Source organism: Rousettus aegyptiacus, unplaced genomic scaffold (assembly GCF_014176215.1).
Source record: "Rousettus aegyptiacus isolate mRouAeg1 unplaced genomic scaffold, mRouAeg1.p scaffold_m13_p_9, whole genome shotgun sequence".
NCBI lineage: Eukaryota > Metazoa > Chordata > Mammalia > Chiroptera > Pteropodidae > Rousettus > Rousettus aegyptiacus.
Window position 1 is genome coordinate 39,520,055 of NW_023416312.1, and position 27,029 is coordinate 39,547,083.

Below are 27,029 nucleotides of genomic sequence, written 5' to 3' on the forward strand. Positions count from 1 at the left end.
CTCACATAAATAATTTTTTAAAAACATGGCAAACAAAATATAAAAATGTACTTATTCTTTAAATAATTATTTAAACATATGCTTTTACACCTTTACACAAACTAACCCTTTGTAAGCTCTCCCAGACTCTACAGATTTTAAATACCTAATAGAATATACTCTTCCTGTGGCATAATTGCAATTTCTCTAGCCTTACACCTTGGTATAGTTCAGAATTCTACTAGAATTAAAACGTGTTTAACACACACAATATAGTATCTTCCATACTTTAAAACATTTATTAAAGCATACTTCAGCCACCCTGCCATTAAACTAACTCCATCTATTCATTCTTTTCTTAAAGGCCATGCTTTCGCACATGTGCGTGTACGTGTACATGTTTATACGTATGTGTGTACATACACACATTTCATTCTCTTCCAAATGAAGTACAAGTCTGTCATAGCTACCAATTAAAAGCAACATCAGCAACACATATAAAACACTCTAAAGCTTAAAGTACAGTAGACCCTTGAACAACAGGGGTTTGAACTGCACGGGTCCACTTACATGCAAAGGTTTTACATAAATCATTAGGAAATGATTTTCTTAGTAACATTTTCTTTTCCCTAAGCTTACTTTATTAAAAGAATACTGTATATAATACATATAATGTACAAAACGTGTTAATCGACTGTTTACATTATCAGTAAGGCTTCCATTTAACAGTAGGCTATTAGTAGTTACCTTTTTGGGGAGCCGAAATTATATGAGGATTTAACTGTGTGAGGGTTGGTGCACTGAACTCCCACATGATTCAAAGGTCAACTATATATGATTCAAGCTTCTACAACAGATAAAAGAGCTCAAAAATACTTTATTTTAAAACCCTGTAATAGAGTGTCCCTAAGAGGATACAAAAATGGCTAATAAGCACATGAAAAGATGTTCCACATCAGTCATCATTACAGAAATGCAAATTAAAATCACAACATACAATTACATACCTATAAGAAAAGGTAAAACATTTTTTTAAAAAACACAATAGGAGTGAGGGAGGTAGACAGGATAAAAGGGGTCAAATATGTGGAGACAGAAAGAAATCTAACTGTGACAGGTGAACACAGAGTGTAAACATATATGTGCCTTACTGTTAAAGTGTACAGCTGAAACTTATTGGATTTCATTAACCAATGTCATCATAAAAAAAATAATTAAAAAATAAAAATAAAAAAAAGACAATAGGAGTGATGACAAAACATGGCAGACTGAGAGACGACCCCAGAACTCTCCCCTTGAGACAACAATAAGCTGAGCATCTAAAACTCAACAAAAAACACCCAACCTGCACACCAGAACATCTGAGCGTACAATCTTTGAATAATAGCTACCGCAGGTCAGAACACCGGGAGACGGGTTGTAGACTGGAAGAAAGAAGAAGATGCTTCTTGTAGCCAGAGATCCCTATAGGATGAGGGGGAACAGAGAAGGTGGGGTGGGTTCCTTGAATAGCACTGCCCAAGAGAGCTGTAAGCTCCATGCAGCAACAGCGCCCAGAGATCAGGGAAGAAAGCAGAGAAGTGGGGACAGCTAAGAAGCAACAGTTGACTATTAACAGGAGTGGCTGCAAAATGCAAGGCTGAGCTGCAGCTTCCATCCACCAACATAGAGAGCCCTCCCCCCATATTCTCCAAGACTGAACACCATGGAGCCCACGGGGAATCTGAACAAATGCTACCCAAACAGTCACTACCACTGACAGGGACTGAGACTGGGGGTAGAGAGCATGACTGAATATCTATAAGGGAAAAAAGGGCATTATTAAGACATTATATAAAGCAGGGATCCAAGAGGCTTACATGCCACCTATTGGACCCAAAAGGAAAATATCTTCAGGCTAAACAGAGATCTTTATATAATAAAACTTCATTCTTGGGGGGTGGGGGTGGGGAAGCAGAATACACTTCCATTAATACCCAGGCAGAGAAATTGTCCGTTAAATACCATGAACAACCAAGGAGACAAGGCAGCTCAGAAAGAAAAGAAAATCTCCAAAAAATCAGCTAACAGACACAGAAATATGCAATTTAAATGACAGAGAATTCAGGATGGTACTTGTGAAAAAACTCAATGAGATCCAAAACAATTCATATCAGCAATTTCAGGAACTGAAAAAACAACTAGTCGAGCAGAATGAGCTCTTTAGCAAGGAGACTGAAGGCTGCAAAATAATGGAATAGAACTTCTGGAGATGTAGAACACACTGAAAGAGATGAAAAATGAAATAGCAAGCTTAGGACGCAGAGTTGGCCAAATGGAGGAAAGCATCAGTGCTAATGAAGACAGAAATCTAGAAATAAATCACAGAAAAAAGGAAGAGAGAAACCGAAGAATAAAATAGAATGAAAGAGAAATTCAAGAACTATCTGACACCATCAGGAGAGGAAACATAAGAATAATGGGCATTCTCGAAGGGCCTCGAGGAAAAGGAGCAGATAATAAAAAGTATTTTCAGACAAATAGTTAACAAGAATATCCCAAATCTAAGGAATGAGCTGGAGCTCGGAATTCAAGAAGTCAAGAGAACACCCAATTATCTCAACCCAAAAAAGCCTTCTCCTAGACACATTGTATTAAAATTATCAAAAATCAATGACAAATAAAATTCTCAGGGCAGCCAGGGAGAAGAAGATTGTAACCTATAAAGGAAAATCAGATTGTCCTTGGAATTCTCAGCACAAATTTTACTAGCCAGAAAAGAATGGAATCAAATATTCAAAATATTAAATGAAAGGAACTGCTAGCCAAGAATAATGTATCCAGCAAAGTTCTCCTTTAGATATGAAGGAGAAATAAAGACCTTTCCAGACACACAAAATTTGAAGGAATTCTCCACTATGAGACCTACATTACAAGAAATACTGAAAGGGGTCAGCTTACCTAAAACAAAATAACGATGACGACAACAACAACAACGACAACAACAACAAAACATAACTAGGAGTAAGGTGACTACCAGGAAGATAGAAGCAGAAGAGTGCAACACTTACTAATAACAGGGAATTATAAACAAATAAGAAATGATTTGTTATAGCAAGATAGTAATGAATGTTCAGCAAAGGGAAACTGAGACAACAATGACAGAAAAGGGGAATAGTCAAAGATCCAAATTAGCAAAGCGGAATGAATATAAGGTACACAAAGAAGAAAATGGAGTAATGTACACACAAACACACACACACACACAAATACACCCTCGCACATATGTATAAACTATCCTTTACATATTTGTAATGGTAACCATGTGCCGAAGATTGAGAACTGAAGTATATAACATAAAACAAGAAGGACCAGAGGGAAAACCCACAAAACCCAACCAAAAAAAAAAAAAAAAAAAAAAACAGATGCAAGAGAAAAGCAATGCAAACAACGAGCTACAAGAAAGCAAATGATAAAATAGTTATAGGAAAACCTTTATTTCAATACAAATCCTAAATGTAAATGTACTGAACTCAACAATAAAAAGGCACAGAGGTACAGATTGGATCAAAAAATAAAACCCAATCATATGCTGACTCCAAGAGCACATCTCAGTTCCAAAGACAAACACAGGCTCAAAGTGAAAGGGTGGAAAATGATATTTCAAGAAAATGGCATTCAGAGCAAAGCAGTAATAGCGGTACTAATATCAACAAAATAGACTTTAAAATAAAAAAGGTAAAGAAAGATAAGGAGGGACACTCCATAATGATAAAGGGAATCTTGTGCCAAAAAGACATAACACTTATTAATATCTATGCTCCCAATTAGAGATCCCCAAAATATCTAAAGGAATTACTAACAGAACTAAAGGGAGAAAGAGACCAAAACACTATCATAGTAGGGGACCTAAATACCCCACTTTCAGGTATGAACAGATCATCCAAACAGAAAATCAATAAAGAAATAACATCCTTAAATGACACATTAGATCAACTGGACATAATTGACATTTACAGAGCTTTTCATCCCAATATAGCTGCTTATACATTCTTTTCTAGTACACATGGAACATTCTCAAGGACTGACTGCATACTGGGACACACAGATAGCCTCAATAAATATAAGAGCGTTGAAATCACACCAACCATATTCTCTGATCATAATGCTTTGAAACTGGATATCAACTGCAAAAATAAATCAGGAAGTACTACAAATACATGGAAATTTACAACATGCTACTGAAGAACAACTGATTCAGAGAAGAAAAAAAAGAGTGATCAAGAGATACATAGAAACAAATGATAATGATAGTAACATATCAAAATTTGTGGAACACGGCAAAAACGGTCTTAAGAGGAGAGCTCATATCATTTCAGGCCTATCTCTAAAAACAAGAATGAGCCCAAATAAACAACCTAACACTTCACCTTAAAAAATTAGAAAAGAAGGAAATGAAGCCTAAAGTTAGCAGAAGGAAAGAAATAATCAAAATTAGAGCATACATAAATGAAATTGAAAACAAAAAAATAATAGAAAAAGTGAATACAACGAGGAGCTGGCTCTTTGAAAAAGTTAATAAAACTGACAACTCCTTGGCTAGACTCATTAAAGAAGAAAAGAGAAAAGACACAAATAAACAAAATCAGGGATGAAAAAGGGGAAATTATGACAGATACCTCAGAAATACAAAGGATCATACAAGAATACTATGAAAAAGTATATTATACCAAATTTAATAACCTAGAAGGAATCAACAAGTAATTAGAAAGATACAACTTTCCTAAACTAAATCAAAAATTCGAAATTCTAAATAGATTGATCGGCAGTTTGGAAATTGAAACAATCATCAAACACCTACCAAAAAGGACAAGTCCAGGACCAGATGGCTTCACCAATGAATTCTACCAAACATTCAAAGGAAATTTAATACCTAGTCTCCTCAAATTTATCCAAAAAAAAAAAATTAAAAAGGAGGCAATACTTCCTAACTTATTTTATGAGGCCAATATTACCCTGATACCAAAACCTGGTAAAGATATAACACACACACAAAAGAAAACTACAGACGAACATCTCTCATGAACACAGAAGCAAAAATCCTGAATAAGAGACTAGTAAACTGAATACAGCAACATATTCTAAAGATTATATACCACTATCATGTCAGCTTCATTCTAGGGTCACAGGGATGGTTCATCATACGCAGATCGATTAACATGATATGCCACATAAAAAAATTAAAAACTAAGAATCGTGATCATATTAATAGATGTAGAAAAAGACTTCAAATATACAGGATCCATTTAAGATCAAAACACTTCACAAAATCAGTATTGAAGGAAAGTACCTTAACATAAAAAAGGCCATATATGACAAACTCTCAGCTAACATTATGCTTAATAGTGAAAAACTAAAAACCTTCTAAGATCAGGAACAGGAAAAGTCTGTCCACTGTTATTCAATATAACATTGAAGGTCCTAGAGACTGCAGTCAGACAAGAGAAAGATATAAAAGGCTTCCAGGCTTCCAATTAGGAAATGAAGAAGTCTAATTGTCACTATTTGTGGAAGACATGATTCTCTACATAGAAAACCCTAAAGACTCCACAAGAACACTACTAGAAACAATAAGCAAATACAGTAAAAGTTTCTGGATACAAAATCAATGTTCAAAAGCCATAGCGTTCCTATATTCTAATAATCAACTGTCAGAAATAGAAGTAGAAAAACTAATTCCTTTTGCAATGGCAACAAAAAGAATAAAATACCTAGAAATAAATTTAACAAAACATGTGAAGGACCTATAAAATAAAAACTACAAGTACCTATTAAAAGAAATTGAAGAAGATACAAAGAAATGGAAAGATATTCTGTGTTTTGGATTGGAAGAAACAACAGAGTTAAAATGACCTTATTACTTAAAGCATTATGTAGATTTAATGCAATCTCCATCAAAATGTTTTAAAGAAATGGAACAAAAAAATCATCAGATTTTGTATGGAAGCATAAAAGACCCCAAATTGCCAAAGCCATCCAGAGAAAAAAGAACGACGTGGGAGGCATTACTCTGTCCGACTTTAAATTATACTATAAAGCATCAATAATCAAAATGGCATGGCATTAGCAGAACAACAGACACACAGGCGAGTGAAACAGAATCAAGAGTCCAGAATCAAATCCATGTTTATGTGGGCAAATAATTTTCGACAAAAAGCCAAAAACATACAGTAGAGAAAGGAAAGCCTCTTTAATAAAAGGTGCTGGGAAAACCGGAAGGGCACATGCAAAAGTATGAAACTAGACTGTTGTCTATCACCACAGACCAAAATTATCCCATAATGGATTAAGGACCTAAATATAGGACCTGAAACAATAAATTGAATAGAAGAAAACATTGGAACTAAACTCATGGACCTTGGACTTGGAGAGGATTTTATGAATTTAACCTCACAGACAAGAGAAGTAAAGGCAAAAATAAATGAATAGGATGATATCAAACTGAAAAGCTTCTGCATAGCAAAAGCAAACATCAACAAGGCAAAGAGGCAACCAACTGAATGGGCGAAGATATCTGCAAACAATGCCTCCGATAAGGGCCTAATAATATCCAAAATATACTAAGAACTCGTGTAACTCAACAACTAAAAAAAACCCAAAAAATCCAATTAAAAAATGGGCAGAGAACCTAAACAGATACTTCTCCTAAGAAGACATACAAAGGGCCAACAAACACATGAAAAGATGCTCAACATTGCTAGCTAATAGGGAAATGTAAATCAAAACCACAATGAGATATCATCTGACACCCGTTAGAATAGTTATACAACAGGACAATTAATAACAAGTTTTGTAGAGGATGTGGAGAAAAAGGATCCCTCATACACTGTTGGTAGGACTGCTGGTGGGAATGAACAACTGTACAACTGCTTTTAAAACTGTCAGTTTTTTACAAACTAAATATAAACTTATCATACAATCCAGGAATTGAACTCCTAGATTTTCATTTCACTTGGGTAAATATCTAGGGGTCACACACAAACTTATACGTGGCTATTTAGCACAGCTTCAATTTTAATTCCAAAACCTAGAAATAGAAACAATGTAAACATCACTCAACTGCAAATAAACTGTGATACATCCATACAATGGAATATTATTGAACAGTAAAAAGGAATACAACCATTGACATATATAACAATAAGGATAAAATTCGAATGCATTTTGCCTTGTGAAATAAGTGAGACTCAAAAGGCTACAAATTGTATGATTCCATGAGTGAATTTTTAGGTATGATAAAACCATTTTCTATCTTGACTATATCTTGCATTTGTCAAAAACTGTAGAATATATACTAAAAAGTGAATTTTACGGTAAGTAGATTTTTAATAACTTTTTAAAACCTCTCTACACAAACAAAAAAAGGTTTCCTACCTCACATTAGTTTCATCATTAAATTCCTCAGCCCATTTTTTCCTTGATTGTGCAGTAGTAGAACCATCTAAACGGTAATAGTCAATGTTTCGGAGCCACTTCCCTTCACCTGAATATTTGACAAAAAAAAAAAAAAAGGAGAGAGAGAGAGAGAAATTTGAAATACATTGTTCTGCTACTAATAGATTTTGTTCCTTCCTCACCATTTAAAAGCTGGTTATATATATTTGCATAGCTAAACAAAATTTTTAACAAGAGATAATTCAGTGTATTACAAATAAATTTCCCACAGATTTCCTTCCAATAGATACTGAATAACAAAGGTATTTTAAGGAAGTATTTCGTCTGTATGTGGATTTCTTAAAAGAGCTCCTTGATTACGATCCTTTAAAACTTGCAAAAGAATATGATTAGGGTGCATTATGCTCATGAAGCTTGCTTTTAATTAGATCTATAAACATCCCGGTTTCCCCCTTCTTATTAACATGTTGACACTGATCAGATAAAAGACATATAAGGCATTTATTCATTCTTTGAACAAGTACTTATTGATTTCTATTATGTGCCAAAACTATTATATATAGTCTAGCCACAAATATCAGCATATGTTGCTATTTCATGACAATTGTGTGTATGTGTATGTACGAGATAAAGTAAAGGACTGTGACTTTATAAGTTAAACAGTAATCAGACATTTTGCCTTTTGAATAGTAAAGTGAAATTTTACCCAACATTTACAATGATACTAAAATACTAAAGGATTACATGCTTATGATATCTTTATATTTTATCATAATTTTCATATTATTTAACTGTATGATTTCACTTCCAAGCAAAATTCATATCACACCCCAGTCTTTAAAATCAAGTTGGCAAAACTGAGATTTATGTCTTTCAGCAAACTTTTTACTTAAACTTAGTATATTAGTTTAAAAGATGCCTTCTGACATGTTTATTACTTACCTATATTTTTATCTATATTGAAACCCTAGAATTTCCTTGATTAAAATTACATAATGGCTAAGAGAGTCAATTTATTTATTTATGGTTTTTATTTCTTTCAAGAACTAAAAGGTATACACATCTAAGGAAAAAAGAATTTGAGACAGAAGGTTGGATAAAAAAGTAAGAGGCTGGAGACATATTTGCATTAACTGTTCACTTGAGTAGGATAATTATTACAATAAATATGCTAATCGCAAACAAATGCAATATACAAATATTTTTTAAAGTACTTCGAGATACTCACATTTCTGTGATAATACAAATAAACAATCTGAACTACCACCTCTGTGAATCCAACATGTAAAAACTGTGATACAGTCAGTATAGGTTAGTAAACAAAAATATTAACTTCAGAGTCGAACTCCCTAAGTTTAACCCTAGTTTCATCATTTACTAGCATTTTCAATAAGGGCAAAGTAAACTTTTGCTTCAGTATCTTTATCTTTAAAAATGGGAGATAATCACAGTACCTACTGCATAGAATTATTTATTAAATGAGTTAATATAAGCAAAAAGACCACTTAGAACAGTGCCTGTCACACAGTAATTAAGCTATTGAGTACTTAATATTATCACCTAAGATCCATAGCAAATTACATCTATCTATATTATGGCACACATGTATGTTTGATCCCACTCTATAACACAATTTCCTGTAATACCCCTCGCATTAACCATTCAGTGACCAAAACACAGCGGTAGTAGTAGGAGAAAGAGGAGGGGGACTACTAGTAGTAGGTACTCGAATGATAAACCAAATCGATTGATGGTTAAAACAAATATTTCCTGAAGATAATTTATAGAATTAGATATGAACTAGCAAGCGTATAAAAAATATTCAACCTTACCAGTGGTTAAAAAGTATAAATTAAAACAAAGACAACTGTTTTTCCCATTAAAGATGGGGAAAATCTAATTATAGCACTAAAAGTATACAGTAACATGGGCATTTTCCATTTATTCACAGTAGTAAATTGATAAAACTTTTTTGTAACACTGTCTTTCAGATGATGAGGCACTTGCAGAACATAAAATATAACTAAAAAAAACTAATACATAGGGATAACAGAAAAATGAATTAAGAGTTTTGGTCAAGATAGCAGAGTAGGTAAATGCTGGCTCACCTCCTCCCACAACCACATCAGAATTACGACTAAATTATAGAAAAACCACCCTTGAAAACCATCTGAAGAGTAACTAGCTAAATAGAACTCCTATAACTAAGAATATAAAAGAAGCTATGTCGAGACTGGTAGGAGGGGCTGTGGGGCTCGTTCCATACCCACATATACCGGTTCAAAATCTGGAGGGATAGCTCAGCTGAAGAGGTCTCCCTGAAGGGCAAAAGGTCCCAGCCCTACAGTAGGCTCCTTAGTCTGGACCACTAGTGCTGGGAAAAGTAGTTCCCAAAATATCTGGCTGTGAAAATCACCAGTGATTCATTCCAGGTGAGACAGAGGGATGCCGCAGACCCAGGCGTCCTCTTAAAGGTCCCACACACATATTCACTAGCTCACAAACACCCTTAGCTCCAGCAAAAAAAAAAAAAAAAAAGAGCAGCTAAAAAAGCACCAGAGACATACAGGGAGGAACTAAATTGTCTAGCTTCAACAACAGCTGCAGGGGTAGCTTCCTCTGTGACAGAAGCGCTGGCAGGCACCACTGTTCCTTAGTTGAGCCCTCCTCCCACACAGCTTGCAGGCACAGATGGGTGCCAAATCTGAGTCTCCATTTAGCTGACAAACACTGCTTGCCCCACCCCAATGATTCTCTGAGACCCTACTCCAGCCAACTTGCAGGCCCACCAAAGCCATGTCCAGTGTCCTTTCCATATAAACAACCTGTCTTGACTCATGCTACAGACTTAAGTAAAATCCCTCCAAGGTCCATAAACCCCAAATAAGCAGTGGCTGGCCTCGGCATACACTATACCTCTTGCTAAATGGCCCCAAGGCAGGCAAAGTGGCAACCAGCCTCAAATTGCAGCATAACTTCTCCTAGGAGTCTCCAAGTACAGCACAGGCAGTTACCAAATTCAGGCAGCTAAATAAGAGGATACTAAACAGTGAATGAGTAAACAAAGAGATCAACAGATACATTGAAACAAACAAAAATGAAAACACAATAACCCAAAATCTATATGGGACACATCCAAAGCAGTTCTAAGAGAGAAATTCATAGACATACAGGCTTAACTTAAGAAAAAAGAAAATTTTCAACAATCTAATTTTACACACAACTAAAGAAACATGAAAAATAATAACAAAAGACTAAAGTGAGTAGAAGGAAGGAAATAATAAACATCATAGGGAAAATAAACTGAATAGATTCTAAAACTACAATACAAAAGACCAATGAAACCAACCTATGGCTGTTCTTTGAAAAGAATAACTAAACTGATAAACTTTTAACCAGAATCATGAAGAAAAAATGAGAGAGGAAACAAATAATCAAAATAGGAAATGCAATAGAAGTGACAGCTGACACCCCAGAAATACAGAGAGTTATAAAAAAATACTAAGAACAATTATATGCCAATGAACTAAACAATCTGGAAGAAATGGATAAATTCCTAGAAACGTATAATCGCACAGGACAAAATCAAGAAGAAAAAATGTGAACAGACCCATAAATACTAAGGTAATTGTATCAGTAATCAAAAAACTCCCCATAAACAAAAATCCTGGAGCGAATGGCTTTGAAGGTGAACTTCACCAAACATTCAAAGAATTAATACTTAGTCTTCTCAAACTATTTCAAAAAATTAAGAGGGAATGCTCCCAATTTCATTTTACAAGGCCACCATTACTCTGATTCCAAAACCAAAGACATTACAAATAAAAGAGAATTATAAGCTGATATACTGATGAACATAGATGCAAATATCCTCAACAAAATATTAGCAAACCAAATTCAGAAATATTTTAAAAAGGTCATACACCATGATTAAGTAGGATTTATTCCAGTGATTTGAGGTTGGTTCAATATCCTCAAATCATTTAACATGATACACCACATAAACAAAATGAAAGATAAAAATCATATGATCATATTAATAGATGCAGAAAAACTTTGGCAAACTCCAACATTGGTTTATGATAAAAACTCTCAGCAAAGTGGGAATAGAGGGAACAACATACTACAGGCTATATATCACAAACCCACAGCTAACATCATACATAACCAGGAAAAGCTAAAAGTGTTTTCCTTAAGATGAGAAACAAGAAAAGGATGTTCACTTTCACAACTCCTATTCAACATAGTATTCGAAGTCCTCGCCATAGCATTCAGACAAGAAAAAGAAACAGAAGGCATCCAAATTGGATAGGAAGAAGTAAACCTGTCACTATTTGCAGATGACTTGACACTATGTATAAAGAACTCTAAATATTCCACACACACACACAAAACTATTAGAATTGATAAATTCAGTAAAGTAGCAAGATACAAAATTAATATTCAGAAATTGGTGGCATTTTATATGCCAACAACAAAACTATCAGAGAAATTAAGACAACAATCCCATTCACAATTCTATCACAAAAATAAAATACTTAAAAATAAATTTAAACAATGTGGTAAAAGACAACTGGATAATTATAAGATATTCAAGAACAACAATGAAGACACAAATAAATGGAAGCATATATCGTGCTCATAAATAGGCAGAATTAACATCATTCAAACATCCATACTACCCAAAGCAATCTATAGATTCAATGCAATCATTATCAAAATTCCAATGACATTTTTCACAGAACTAGAATAATTCATCCTAAAATCTATATGGAACCACGAAAGTCCCTGCATAGCCAATGCAATCTTGAGGAAGAAGAACAAAATTGGAAGTATTGTGCTACCTGATATCAAACTATAGTGCGAGGTTACAGTAATGAAAATGGCATGTTACTTGCATAAAAACAAACACATAGATCAACAGAACATAATAAAGAGCCCAGAAATAAACCTACATTGACATGGTCAATTAATCTGTAACAAAGGAGCCAAGAATAAACAACAGGGTAAGGACTGTCTCTTTAATAGACGGTGTTGGGAAAACTGTAGATACACATGCAAAAAACCGAAATGAGATGCATGCAAAAAAACGAAACACGCAAAAAGAGAAACTTTCTTACATCATTTACAAGAATAAACTCAAAATTGACTAAAGACTCTCATATAAAACCCCAAACCATAAAACTAATAAATGAAAACTTAGGAAGTTAACTCTTTGACATTACTCTTAGTAATATTTTTTTAAATAGATCTTCTCAGGCAAGTGCAACAAAAGAAAATATAAACAGATGGAACTATATCAAAATAAAAAGTTTTTGCAGAGAAGGCAACCATAAACAAAATGAAGAGAAAAAGTACTGAATGAGAGAAGATATTTACTAATGATATATCCAATAAGGAAGGGGTTAATATTCAAAATATATAAGTAACTTATACAACTTTACACCAAAAGGAAAAAAAAAAGCAATCCAATTAAAAGATAGAGGACCTAAATAGATATTTCTCCTAAGAGGACACAGATGGCCAACAGACATATGAGAAAAGGCTCAGTATCACTAATCACCAGGGAATTAAATTAAAACCATGAGTGAGATATCACCTCACACCTCTCAGAATGGCTATTCTCAATTAATCAACAAACAGCAAATGTTAGAGAAGATGTGGAGAAAAGGAAACCCTCATACACTGTTGGTGGGATTGCAAATTGGGGCAGCCACTACGGAAAAAAATATGGAAGTTACTCTAAATATTAAAAAAATAACTACCTTTTGACCCAGCAAGTCCACTTTTGGGTATTTCTCCAAAGAAATCCAGAACACTAATTCAAAAAGACATATGCGCCTCTTTGTTTATTAAATTATCATCCACAATAGCCAAGATATGGAAGCAATCTAAGTTTCCGTCAATAAATGAGTGGATAAAGAAGTGGTACATATATATAATGTAACATTATTCAGCCATTAAAAAGAAGGAAATCTTGCCATTTACGACAACATGGATGGACCTAGAGGGTTTTATGCCAAATGAAGTCAGACGGAGAAAGACCAATGCCATATGATTTCACTCACATGTGGAATCTAAAAGTACAAAATAAACAAACAAACAAACAAAGCAGAAACATGCTCATAGATACGAAGAACAAATTGATAGTTGCCATCTGGGTATAGTGTTGGAGGGCTTGATGAAAAGGGGAAGGGATTAGAAAGTACAAACTGACGGTTACAAAATCATCATGGGGATGTAAAAGTATAGCATAGGAAAATATAGTCAATAATACTGTAATAACTATGTATGGTGCCAGGTAGGTCCAAGACTTATCAGGGGGATTACTTCATAAATTATATAAGTGTCTAACCACTATGCTGTACACCTGAAACTAATATGTTGAATGTCAACAATAATTTAAAAATTAAAAAGTTGTTAATGTTTCTGAAACAATAAAAAGTTTAAAAACTACACTTAATTTATGGGGAGAGGATTTCTGGCATAACAGGGTAAGGCGCTTCATGTACTTGTACCCCAGCAGGACTTGTGAAATTTCTTTTAAAAATAGTGGTGATAGTTGCATGGCAATGTAAATAATGCTAAAGATCTGGACACTTAAAAATGGTCAAAATTGTAGAAACATTTTTCCTTCCTATTTCTCTCCTCCCAATATGGATTTCTTTTGTCCTACTAACGACTGACAAGGAGAAATAAGGTTAAGACATACTAAGGAGATTTCCAAGATATCTTGAGGTACAATAATTACACCAACTCCATCCTAAATCATAGAAATATTTTCCTCCTTTAAATTTCCTGGGCATTTAATTTTCTGTATTTGTTTAGTATTTATACTCACCATTAGACTATTAGCTCCTTAAGAGAGGGACAATTGTAAACTCACTGACATTGCTCATAGTAACATTTTTTTGGATATGTCCCAGTCCTTGGCAGAGTACCTGGTGGGTACTCATCAAATACAGTTTTTTTTAATGCATATTTAATTTTAGATACAAATCTACTTTGCCTTACAGAATAAACAAAAAACTGAGTTCTCATTTTCTTGTCCAACATCTCTTACCAGTTTTTAAAAATTTTTATGTTTAATGAAAGACAATTACTGACAAAATGGAAAAATTAATGTAAAACAAAACAAACAATAACTTTGTTTTACCACACTTCCACTAAGGAGTTGGCTGTGTAATTTTTTAAATTGTGGTAACACACATACCGTTACATTTACCAGCTAAAGCATTTTAAGTGTACAGTTCAGTAGCGTTAACAGGTCTCAAGAACTTTTTCATCTTGCAAAACTGAAACCATACCTACTAAAGAACTCCCTATTCTCTGCTTCCCCACTTTTCTACTTTCTGTCTCTATGAATCTGACTACTTTTTTCCATAGTGGCTGCATTATTTTACATTCCTGGTATTTTTAATAGCAGTCATCCTATTGAGTGTTAGGTTGTATTAAGTGTACCGTAGTTTAGATTCTCAATTCTCTAATAATAGTGATGTTAACCATGTTTTCATGTGGTTGTTAGTCATTTGTATATCATCTTTAGAGAATATCTACTCAAGTCTTATGCTCGCTTTTTGAATCCAGTTATTTGCTTTTTTGTTGTTGTTGTTGAGGTGCAATAGTTATTTATGTGTTCTAGATAGTAATACCTTAGCAGATATATCATTTGCAAGTGTTTCCTCCTATTCTGTAGGTTACCTTTTCACTGACAAAATGTTAAATTTTGTTACGTATATTTTATAGTAATAACAACTACTACTACCCACAAAAAAAAAAAAAAAACAGGTCCAGATGGCTTCACTGTTGAATTCTAGCAAACATTTTAAGAAAAATTAATACCAATTCTTTCCAAACTATTCCAAAAAATCGAAGAGGGATCATTTCCCAACTCATTAAATGAGGCCACTATTAGATTCATACCAAAACCACACAGAAGCATTATGAGAAAACAAAACCGAAAACTAGTATCTCTTATGTATAAGGAGGCAGAAATCCTCAACAAAATACTAGCATACTAAATATCACAACATAAAACGAGAATTTTATACAATGACCAAATGGGATTTATCCCAGGTATATAAGGTTGGTTTAAAATATGATAATCAAAGTAATATACCATATCAGTAGAATTTTAAAATCCACATGATCATCTCAATAGATGCAGAGAAATCATCTGATAATATCCAACACACATTCATGATAAAAAACTCAAAAAACTAGAAAGAGAAGGGACCTTCCTTCCTCAACTTGAAAAACAGTATCTATGAAAAAATAAAAGCTAAAACTATACATTATAGTGAAAGCTAAAATTATAAATAATAGCGCAAGATCACATTCTTTCCTCCTAAGATCAGGAACAAGAAAAGGATGTTGGTTGGCTCTTGCTGCTTCAATTCAACAGTGTACTGGAGCTTCTAACCAGGGAAAGTGGGCAAGAAAAAGTAATCCACACTGGAAAGGAAGAAGGAAATTATCTCTATTTACAGATGACATGATCTTGTATTTGGACAATCCTTTAAGAAATCCAATAAAACACAATTAAAATAAATGATTTAATAGACAAAATTCAATTTGTGTATTTGCAATGAAAAATTAAAAAATGAAATTAAGTACATAATTCCACTTACAATACTATCAAAAACAATAAAATAAATAGAAACAAATTCAAAACAATCCCTATCAGAATCCAAGCTGACTTCTCTGTAGAAATGTGTAAGGTGATTCTAAAATTTACCGGAATTGCAAGAGACCAAACAGCCAAAACCATCTTGAAGAACAAAGCAGGAGGACTCACACTTCCAAAATGTACTTTCAAAGCAACAGTAATCAAGACAGCATATTACTGGCATAAAGACCGAAACAAGGATTAATGGAATATAACTCAGAATCAAGAAATAAATCTACATCTCCATGGTCAACTGATTTTCAATAAGGGTGCCAAGACTATTCAATGGGGAAAGAATGGTCTTTTCAAAAACTAGTGCTAGGACAAATGGATAGCCATAGTGAAGGACTGAAGTGGGACCTTTAGCTTATACCACATATAAAAATTAACTCGAAATGGATCAAAGACCTAAATATAAGAGCTAAAACTATATAATTCTTTGAAGGAAACATGGGGGTACAATTTCATGAGCTTGGATTTGGCATTGGTTTGTTACTACAACACTAAAAGGACAAGTAACATAAAAATAAATAAGTTGGACTTCACCAAAATGAAAAAAAAAAAACTTTTGTGTATCAAAGGACGCTCAAAGTGAAAAGACAACAGACAGAATGAGATATTTACAAATTGTATAGCTGATAAAGGCTAGTATGCAGAGAAAATGTAAAACCAACCAACAAACCAACAAAACAAATCTCTCAACTCTGTAACAAAAAAGACCAATAACCCAATTTGAAAACAGGTAGAGGACCTGAATGCTTAACATTATTAGTCATTAGAGAAATACAAATCAAAATCACAATGAGATACCACTTTACAGATATTAGGACGGCTATAATTTAAAAATACAATACAAAACAAGTGTAGGTGAAGATGTGGAGAAATTGGAAACCCTGTACACTTCTTGTGGGAATGTAAAATAGTGCAGGGAGTGTGGAAAACAGTTTGGTAGTTCCTCAATAAGTTAAACAGAGAATTATCATATGACCCAATAATTCCATTCCTAGGTATATATCCAAAAGAACTGAAAACAGATGTTTAAATTAAATAAAATCTTGTATACAAATGTTCATAGCAGCATTATTCATAATAGCCACAAGGCGAAACAATCTAAACACGGATGGATGGATGGATGGATGGATGGATGGATGGATGGATGGAAGGATGGAAGGATGGAAGGAAGGAAGGAAGGAAGGAAGGAAGGAAGGAAGGAAGGAAGGAAGGAAGGAAGGAAGGAAGGAAGGAAGGAAGGTCAAAATGTGGCTATTATCCAAAAAATGAATTTTTATTAGGCCGTAAACACAAATGAAGTACTATTACATGCTACAACATGAATGAACCTTGAAAACATTTTATGTGAAAGAAGCCAGTCACAAAAGACCGCATATTATATGAATCCATTTATATGAAAGGTCCAAAAAGGTCAATCTATAGAAACAAAGATTAGTGACTGCATAGGGGTAGGTAGGAGCATGATAGCTAAAGGGTACAGGGCTTCTTTGGTGATGATTAACACTTTCAAAAATTGGCTATAATAGTCACACAACTCTGTAAATATACTAAAAACCATTAAATTGTGCATTTTAAATGGCTGAACTATATAGTATGTGAAGTACATCTCAATAAAGCTGTTAAAAAAATTTTATTGTGGGTCTGGGCAGTATTTTTTCTTTTACTGTTAACATGTTTATATAATATGTATAAATAAATGTTTTAAAAATTATGATACAGAAATGTTTATAACTCACCTTTATAAATAAGAGGTTTATCTTTATCTTCTGTCTTCTCCCTACTCGCCAATTCAAGAAAATCTTCAATCAAGTCCAGAGATATGAGAGACTGGCTGAAAACAAGGCTAAAAAAACAAATGAGTGTTCTTGGATTAGAAGATTCAAATAGTAAAGATATCACTTCTTCCCAAATTGGATCTACAAATTCAACACGATTCTAATCAAAACCCCAGTAGGATTTTTTTTGTGTGTAAAAATTAACAAGCTGATTCTAAAGTTTATATGGGGATACCAAACACACAGAGTAACCAAAACAATTTTGAAAGAGAAAAAGTTGGAGGCCTAACTCTACTGGATTTCAACACTTAGAAAGCTAGAGTAATCAAAACAGTGTAGTACTGATGAGGAGACAAATATAAATCAATGGAACAGAATACAGACTCCACATATAGAGCCAAATAATAGAATTAATTGATTTCTGACAAAGAGGCAAAGGCAATTCAATGGAAAAAGGAGTCTTTTTAACAGTGGTCTTGGCAAAATTGGACATCTTTATTTTTTTTCAAAAATGTAGTTTGGCCCAAACCTCATATTTTATCAAAAATTAAGTCTAATAGAGCATAAATCTAAACGTAAAATATAAAACCACAGAATGCTTAGAAGAACACGAAAATCTTCATTAACTTGGGGTTAGACAAACAATTCTTAGACATGACACCAAAAGCATAATCTATCTATCTATCTATCTATCTATCTATCTATCTATCTATCTATCTAAAAGTTGATAAACTGGACTTCAAAATGAAAAACTTTTACTCTGCAAAACACATTGTTTAGAGAATATGAGAAAAAAGTCATCCTAATAAAAGTATTTGGGTAATTTTAGATTATACATTCTAAAATACTTTGTCATTCCATTTCAAATATGCCGGCAAACTCCAGATTCTCTATCCTAGTAGTTCTCTAACTCCTTTTAAAAGCCATGAAAACTATTTGTTCACATGAAGTCTTATATGGTGTTAATATAAAAAATAATATAAAAGCAAGGTGTTGTAGGCATTGGGGGAGAAGAAGGAAAAGTGTTAATAGCCCCTCACCCTCTGCTCTAGGTCATCAACTTACAAGGCCTCTGAGAAACAGTTTGAAAACCACTGCTCTGATCTACCCAATTAGTGAGAAGTGGACATAATTACACACTGAAAATGAAAAAAAAAATCTAAAAAGAATATAGGAGAGCTCATTCTCTCCCTTATATATGCAAGCAAAATAGGTTAGTATACAATGAACTAGACACCGATAGCAAGCATATTTTTTGTTTTGATTCTGAAAGCTGTAATGTACAAGGTGCTTATAAATCCAGAAGATATTTCACCCCTCACTACTACATGTCTTCAGATTTAATAGAACTTTAAAGAAAAACTGAAGCTATGAAACAGCTTTTGGATGTTAACAACATATGCATGGGCAATTGTATGGCTTCCTGAACTCTTTACTGTAGGAGTCTACTGTCTACCAGTTGGTACTCCCAGAATACTGGTAAGTAAATGAACTGACTTCAGGTGCAGAGCATAAATGACCAGGGGATGTGCCTTGATCCCTCCCTCAGTAGATTATCTTTCAAAATCAAAAACCTTATTTGAATCAATTCTGAAATACAAAGTTTTTGACAGTTCCTATAATTGGGAAACTTAAATTCTTAGAAATGAAATACTATTTATTTAATTGAAACTAATCTGTATTTGGGGCCACTATTCTGGAAAAAGGTTGACTTGACATAGTTAGCATTAAGGCAGGTTCTGGGAACCACTGAGTTCAGATAAGTCTCACTATGAAAAAGGTAGTGTTATTAGGACCAAGTGGTTATAAACTAATGGTAACCTCTGTTAACCTTTTCTAGGTGTAGACAACATGAAGAACTACTGTCTTGATTAGTAATAATTTTCATACTTATATAAACTATTTTGGCTTTTTCTTTTCTATAGAGGACCCATGTAAAAACATAAAGATAATACTTATCAAATTCACACATATCAAAATTCTGAAAATAAAGATTCAATCAAAAAACATTTAAGTGAAAGAAAACAATCAGAAGGGCTAGGATGAAACTGGTGGTGTACTAGAGTTTGCTGTAACTAGCTTGAAACAGAAAAGTGGATTGTTAACATCTCTTCCTACCTCTGACATCATGACAGTAGCTTAAAATGACTATAGTAGGAATATTTTTATCATGGAAATCAGCAAATGTTACAAAGCAGGGCTTTTCTTTCTTGCGTTATTATATATGTATATATATTTATATATCTATTTATATATATATGTTTCATACATAAACTACATACATACATATGTGTGTGTATATATGTGTGTGTGTGTGTGTGTGTGTGTGTCAACTGCACAAATAGAGAATAGGAGAATCTGATCTAACAGCAGTTCTTTAAAAAAATGAGCATCTTAGTTGACCACAAGTTCAATATGCACCAACAGTATTATTTATTTTTCATTTTATTTTTAAATTTTTAAGATATTTTAATTAAATTTATTGGGGTAACATTGGTTAAGTTTCACATGTACGATTCAATAATACATCATATGTATATTGATTGCATTATGTGTTCACCACCCAAAGTCAAATCTCTTTGTCGCCATATATTTGACCTACTTTCCCTTATCTACCTCACCACTCCCCCTATTCCATCTGGTAACCACTAAACTGTTGTCTGTGTCTGGGTTTTAGTTTGTTTTTCTGTCTTGTTTGTGTGTTGCTTTCAGCTGTATATATCACATATAAGTAAAATCATATGGTCCTCCACTTTTTCTGTCTGACTTATTTTGCTTAGTATGATACTCTGAAGATCTATCCAAGTTGTCGCAGATGGCAGTATTTCATTTATTTCTTATGGCTGAGTAATATCCCATTGTGTATATGTACCACATCTTTATCCAATCATCTATCAAAGGGCACTTCAGTTATTTCCATGTCTTTCTTGGCAACCATGAATAATGCTGCAATGAACAACAGGGTGCATACATCTTTATGGATAAACGTTTTCAAATTTGGGGAGTAGATACCCAGAAAAGGAATTGCCAGGTCAAATGGTAATTTGTAGATTTTTGAGGAATCTTCATGGTATTTTCCATAGTAGCTGTATCAGTTTACAATTAGCAGTGTATGAAGGTTCCTTTTTCCTCACAAACTCTCCAATACTTATTGTACTATGGATGGCAGCCCTTCTAATAGGTATAAGGTAGTATCTCATTGCAGTTTTGATTTGCATTTTCCTAAAAGCAAGTGAAGTTGAGCATCTTTTAATATGTTTGTTGGGCATTTGTATGTCTTCTTGGGAGAAGTGTCTGTTCAGGTCTTCCACCCATTTTTTTTTAACAATCCAGTTTGTTTTTTAGTTGTTGAATTGTATGCGTTCTTTGTATATTTTGGATAATAGCCCCTTATTGGAGGTATTGTTTGCAAATATCTTCTGCCATTCAGTTGGTTGTTTCATTTTTTTATGGTTTCTTTTATGTTTGTTTCAAGAGTTATTACTATATTGTCGTTCTTTATTTTTCTGTCTTTATTGTAATATAATAATTAGGGGCTTGTATTTACATTGTACACGTCAATGAATTTTTTTCATTATAGTTGGCACCCAATAATATACCAGTTTCAATTGTATAGCATAGTGATCAGAGATCCACATAACTCGCAAAGTGATCACCTCACTAAATCTAGTACCCCACTTCCTTACATACTTATGACATTAACCATCTTCCCCAAGCTACAATCTACATCTCCATGTCTATTTTGCAACTATCCACTTGTACCTCTTAATCTCTTTGCCTTTTTCTATCCCCTCAAACCCCCTCCCATCTAGTATTCTTCTAAATATTCTCTGTATCTATGAGTTTATTTCTGTTTTTGTTGCTACTGTTGATTTTGTTCTTTAGATTTCACATGTACGTGAAATCATGCGATATTTGTCTTTCTCTATCCGACCCATTTCATTCAGTGCAATACCCTCTAAGTTCATCAAGGCAAGATATTTTTCCACCTCCTTCTTTTTAGTCTGTGTGTATCTTTTAATCTGAAGTGAGTCTCTTGTAGGTAGCATATGCAGGGGTCTTTCTTGCTTTTCTTATCCATACAAACACTCTATCTTTTGCTTGGAGAAATTAATTCCTTTCCATTTGAGGTACTTGTTGATAGGATGTTATTATCATTCTTTATTCCTGTTTTTGATATATGCTTTTTCTTCTTAAAGAAGTCCCTCCAACATTTCCTGTAATACTGGCTTGGTGATGATAAATTCCTTAGCTTATTTTTGTCTGGGAAGCTCTTTATCTGCCCCCCAACCATAAATGATAACTTTGCTGGATAAAGTATTCTTGGTTGTAGATACTGGGTTTTCACCACTTAGAATATTTTCTGCCAAGCCCTTCTGTTCTGCATAGTGTCTTTTGAGAAATCAGCTGCCAATCTTATGGGTGCTCCCTGGTAGGTAACTGTTTTTCTCTTGCTGCTTTTAAGATTCTTTCTTTGCATTTAACCTTTAATTATGATGTGTCTTGGTGTGGGCCTCTTTGGGTTCTAGTTTCTTGGGACTCTCTGAGCTTCCTGGGGTTGTATGTGTATTTCCTTCTCCAGGTGAGAGAAGTTTTCCATCATTATTTCTTCAAATAGCTTTTCCACATCTTGTTCTCCCTCTCCTCTATCAGGTACCCCTATTACATGAATGTTTTTACACTTAATTTTGTTCCAAAGACTCTTTAAATTATTATTATATTCTTGGCTTTTTTCTTGCCATTCTGATTTCTTGCTGGGTAACCTTGGCTTCCCCATTCTCTATATTGGTTGTTTGATCCTCTTCTTTATCCACTCTATTAATTCCCTCTAATGTACTCTTCATCTCAGATAATGTATTCATTTCTGACTGGTTCTCTTTTATAATTTCCATTTCCATGTTCATGTTTTTTATCTCTCTGTTGAAGTTCTCACTGAATTCATCTACACTTCCCCTCAGTTCATTGAGCATCTTTATAACCAGTGTTTTTAACTCTGCTTCTGTTAGATTGCTTGACTCCATTATTCCTGGATCTCTGTTCTATTCTCTCATACGGTTTCTGCTTTTTTTGTATTCCCATTTTGGCTGTCATTTTGTGTCTGTTTCCATGTACCAATAAACAAAGCTCCTAAGTCTCCTGGTCTCATTAAAATGGCTTTGTGCAGTAGGTGTCCAGAAGGACAGTCCTGAGAGGGGCTCAGCTGCAGGCCAAATTTAGCCCCAGCCTGTGTCCCACTGGGGCCACCTGTTAAGATTCAGCAAGCAATCCACAGATATTGTGCTTATAGTAGCCTCAGGAAACCGTACCAGAAAACAAGGTGAGCTGCCACCCATGAGTCTTGGGGCTTGCTCAGCAAGATGCACAGGACTTGCCAAGGAAACAACTGGACATGGGTAGGGCCACGAGCTGGGGGAGGCAGAGTTTCAGGAAATCCCTGGGCAGAGCTACCTATGCTATCCAGTTTGATGACATCTCAGCTATGGAGGTGATGAGTCCACACACTGGGATGGGGGAGGGCTCAACAGAGGAACAATGGATACTGCTGGCACTTCTGTACAAAAGGCGACTAGTCCCCCCTTGGCCCTCACTCCAACAACTCTGGTGCCCCCTGCGCAGCCCAACTAGTGCTGGTGCTCAGAGCGAGCAGGTTTGTCACCACAAAAGTCCGTTCAAGGTCACAGCTCCTTTAAGAGACATCTGCAGCTGCTGCTGCTTGGCCTCTGTCCCACCCAGCCGCTGAGGACCAGACAGCTTTGTATCCTCTCCTCACCCCGTCCCACCTTCTCCCATTGCAGGGCAATTTCCCAGTTCTCTCCCTAGTTGTATGGCTTGACATCTAGATTCCAGGCGATTTTCCTTGCTGCTTGCTCGTTTCTGTCACAACTTAATTTTGGTCACCAGAGGGACGAAGAGAGTTTCTATCATCTATGCTGTTTTTTTGTTGATGGTTTCTCTTGCTGAGTAGAAGCTTTTTAGTTTGATATAGTCCCATTAATTTATTTTTGCTTTTACTTCCTTTGCCTTTAAGGTCAAATTCATAAATTCCTCTCTAAAACCAAGGTCCATAAGTTTAGAATCTATGTTTTCTTCTATGCAGTTTATTAAGGTTTTATATGTGTGTGTGTGTGTGTGTGTATGTATGTATGTATGTGTGTGTGTGTGTGTGTGTGTGTGTGTGTGTGTATATATATATATATATATATATATATATATATATATATATATATATCCTTCTCTAGCCTTCTTAAACTACTTTGGCCATGGTGTCATCTCGCTTCCATGAATTTTTAATATTTTTCTTTCTGTTTTAGCTGGCATACATTATATTAGTTTCAGATGTACAACACAGTGATTAGACATTTATGTAACTCATAAAGTGATAACCCTGATAAATCTATTACCCATGTGACACCAGACACAGTGATTACAATATTATTAACTACATTCTTTATGCTATACTTTATATCCCCATGACTATTTTGTAACTATTGAATGCTATTTCTTAATCCTTTCCCCTTTTTCACCCATCCAACCCCCCACCCATCTAGCAACCCTCAAAATGTTCTCTGTATCTATGTTTGTTTCTCTTTTATTTATGTGTTTATTCTGTTCTTTAGATTCTACATGTAAATGAAATCATATGGCATGTCTTTCTCTGACTTACTCCATTCGGCGCAATAACTTCTAGGTCCATTCATGATGTTACAGATGGTAAAATTTCATTCTTTTAAAAAATATTTTTATGGCTGAGTAATATTCTATTATATATATGTAGCACTTTATATATATATATATATATATATATATATATATATATATACATACACATACCTCTCCTTTATCCATTCATCCATCATTGGACACCCAGGTTACCTCCACATCTTAACTATTGAAAATAATGCTGCAATGAACATATGGATGCACATGTACCTTCAAAGTAGTACTTTGAGTTTCTTCAGATAAATACCAAGAAGTAGGATTACTGGGTCCTACTTTGTCTCTTGTTATAGTCTTTGTTTCAAAGTCTATTTTGTCTGGTATAAGTATTGCTACCCCAGAGTTTTTCTAAATTTCCATTTTCATAAAATATCTTTTCCATACCTTTACTTTCAGTCTGTGCGTGTCTTTCAATCTGAAGTCTCTCGTAGAAAGCATATGTAAGGGTCTTATTTTCTTATCCATTCACCAACAGTGTTATTCAGTTGTTTTAAAAGGGGTTCAGAACAGGCCTCTCCAAGATGTGCTACTTTGGCATGTAAATTATTTTAAGCTGAAAGTAACTGAGACCCTGAAGGCTCAAGGGAAACTTTTACCACAAATAACTTTTTATGAACTAACTATAGAGCACGGCAAACTTCTATTTATTGAACACCTGCCTTATCCTATGAAATACCCTCCTCCCCTCTGAAGCCTCAGGGCACTTTACAGTATTACTTAGCTCAAGAGGTCATATATACCTCATATTACCTTTCTGTCTCTGAATCTCTCTTGTGAGATCTCTGATTCTCTCATGTATGTGGGGTTCCCATATGTATATATGTGATTAAAATTGGTTATTTTCTCATTAATCTGTCTCATGTTGATTTAATTATCAGACCAGATGAAAGAACCTTGAAGGGTAGAATAAAACTTCTTCTTCCCTCACAGTTAGAAAACTATTAAGTTGCATGAATGGATGCATAAGGTCCAGAAATGAACATGAACCGACCTCACCAGAAGTCTGTGTTAACAGGAACTCAGCTGAAGTGTTTTGTTTACCAAAACCGTATTTTGAGATGGGTACTAAAAATTGAAGTACATTCAAGACCATGTGGTTGGGACTGAAATTATGCCATATGAAAAATAGATCAATGAACTGAGAGGAAAAGCTAAAAATGATGAGGAATACACCCAGGATTATTTGAAGAGACATTTGAAATTATATTAGCGACGTCTGCAACCTACTTTCAAAGGCATCAGGAAAATAAGATGGATGGACAAATGGATAGATTAAATAGATATGTAATAAATAAAATAAATAAAATAAAATAAAATAAAATAAAGAATATAATATGATTCTAGGTGATAGGTATATGGGCATTCACTATAAAATTCTTTCCACTTTTTGTTATGTTTGAAATGTTCCATAATAAAATGTTGGACAAATAAAGAATAGTGGTAATCACAAGTCTGGAAACACATAGTTTTATAGTATTAATACTCATAACATCTATCAGTGGGGTTTATAACTAAAAATGATCATTACAAGAGTGTTAAGAAAAAAAAGGAATAGATATATTCTATTTTAGACTAGAGGGGAAACAGCTATAGGAACACTATATAATCTAAAGATAAGGATACATTTTCTAGCAAAGTTGAAGTATACAACTATAGGTAGCCTTATGAGGTGGTAAATATACCATAGGGGAAGCTACAAGAATCCTATGATGATCATACCAAAAGAGATTCTTGCACTGGTTAGGAAATTAAAAGCCCACTAAAATCCTTTTTACGCTCTTTAAATTCTTGTACGGTACCCCAATAAAAATTAATTTAAACTGCAGAAGTTGATAGCAGAAAACAACATAAGCGTGTCTAGAGCAATAATGTCTCCTTACCTTTCAGAAACTCTGAACTCAAATATCCACTTTATACTTGACTTCCCTCATGGATATCTAACAGGTCTCTCAAACTTACTATAGCCAGAGCGAGAGTCTTTACTATCTCTAGTAAACTTAGTTCTTCACTAATCTTCTCCATTTTAGTAAATAATACCATAATAATCTACCAGCCACTTAGGTGGTAGATTATTATGAATGATGGAAGCCTGGGAGTCATCTCTGACTAAGGCCAAAGATGATTTTTTTTTAGACTTATGTTAAACTGTTATTTTAAAAAAAATCACAGATATATTTTTAAAATATGTATCTTAAAAATAGAATGCCATAGAATGTTGGGACCTTGTAAAAACCTAAACAATAAGCCTGGTTTGAAACTTTAAAAGTATGTTTTGAATAGTAATTTGAAGGATGAGATTGACGGGTGGGGATGCAGGGAAGGAAATGGGGCACAAATGCTAGAAGTAAAACAAACAAGAACAAAAAGTAATGGAGAAATGATAAAGAGTGATTAGTAAATGAGGTGAAATAAAGTGTAAGAGGTACCCACTAGTTTTGGGAATT

At 34.2% G+C, this 27,029-nt stretch overlaps 1 protein-coding gene across 22 annotated transcripts in view; it reads right to left on the minus strand.

Annotated features, from left to right (window-relative positions):
• Positions 1-27,029, minus strand: part of ATRX (ATRX chromatin remodeler) — a 246,852-nt gene that overhangs the window by 46,273 nt on the left and 173,550 nt on the right. For all 22 annotated transcript variants that reach the window (XM_036226911.1, XM_036226907.1, XM_036226906.1 and 19 more), the window contains 2 exons: positions 17,830-17,936; positions 7,393-7,501 (listed from right to left, as the gene is read on the minus strand). In XM_036226911.1, the coding sequence (XP_036082804.1) occupies positions 7,393-7,501; positions 17,830-17,936 (216 nt within the window). The remainder of the gene's footprint in view (positions 1-7,392; positions 7,502-17,829; positions 17,937-27,029) is intronic.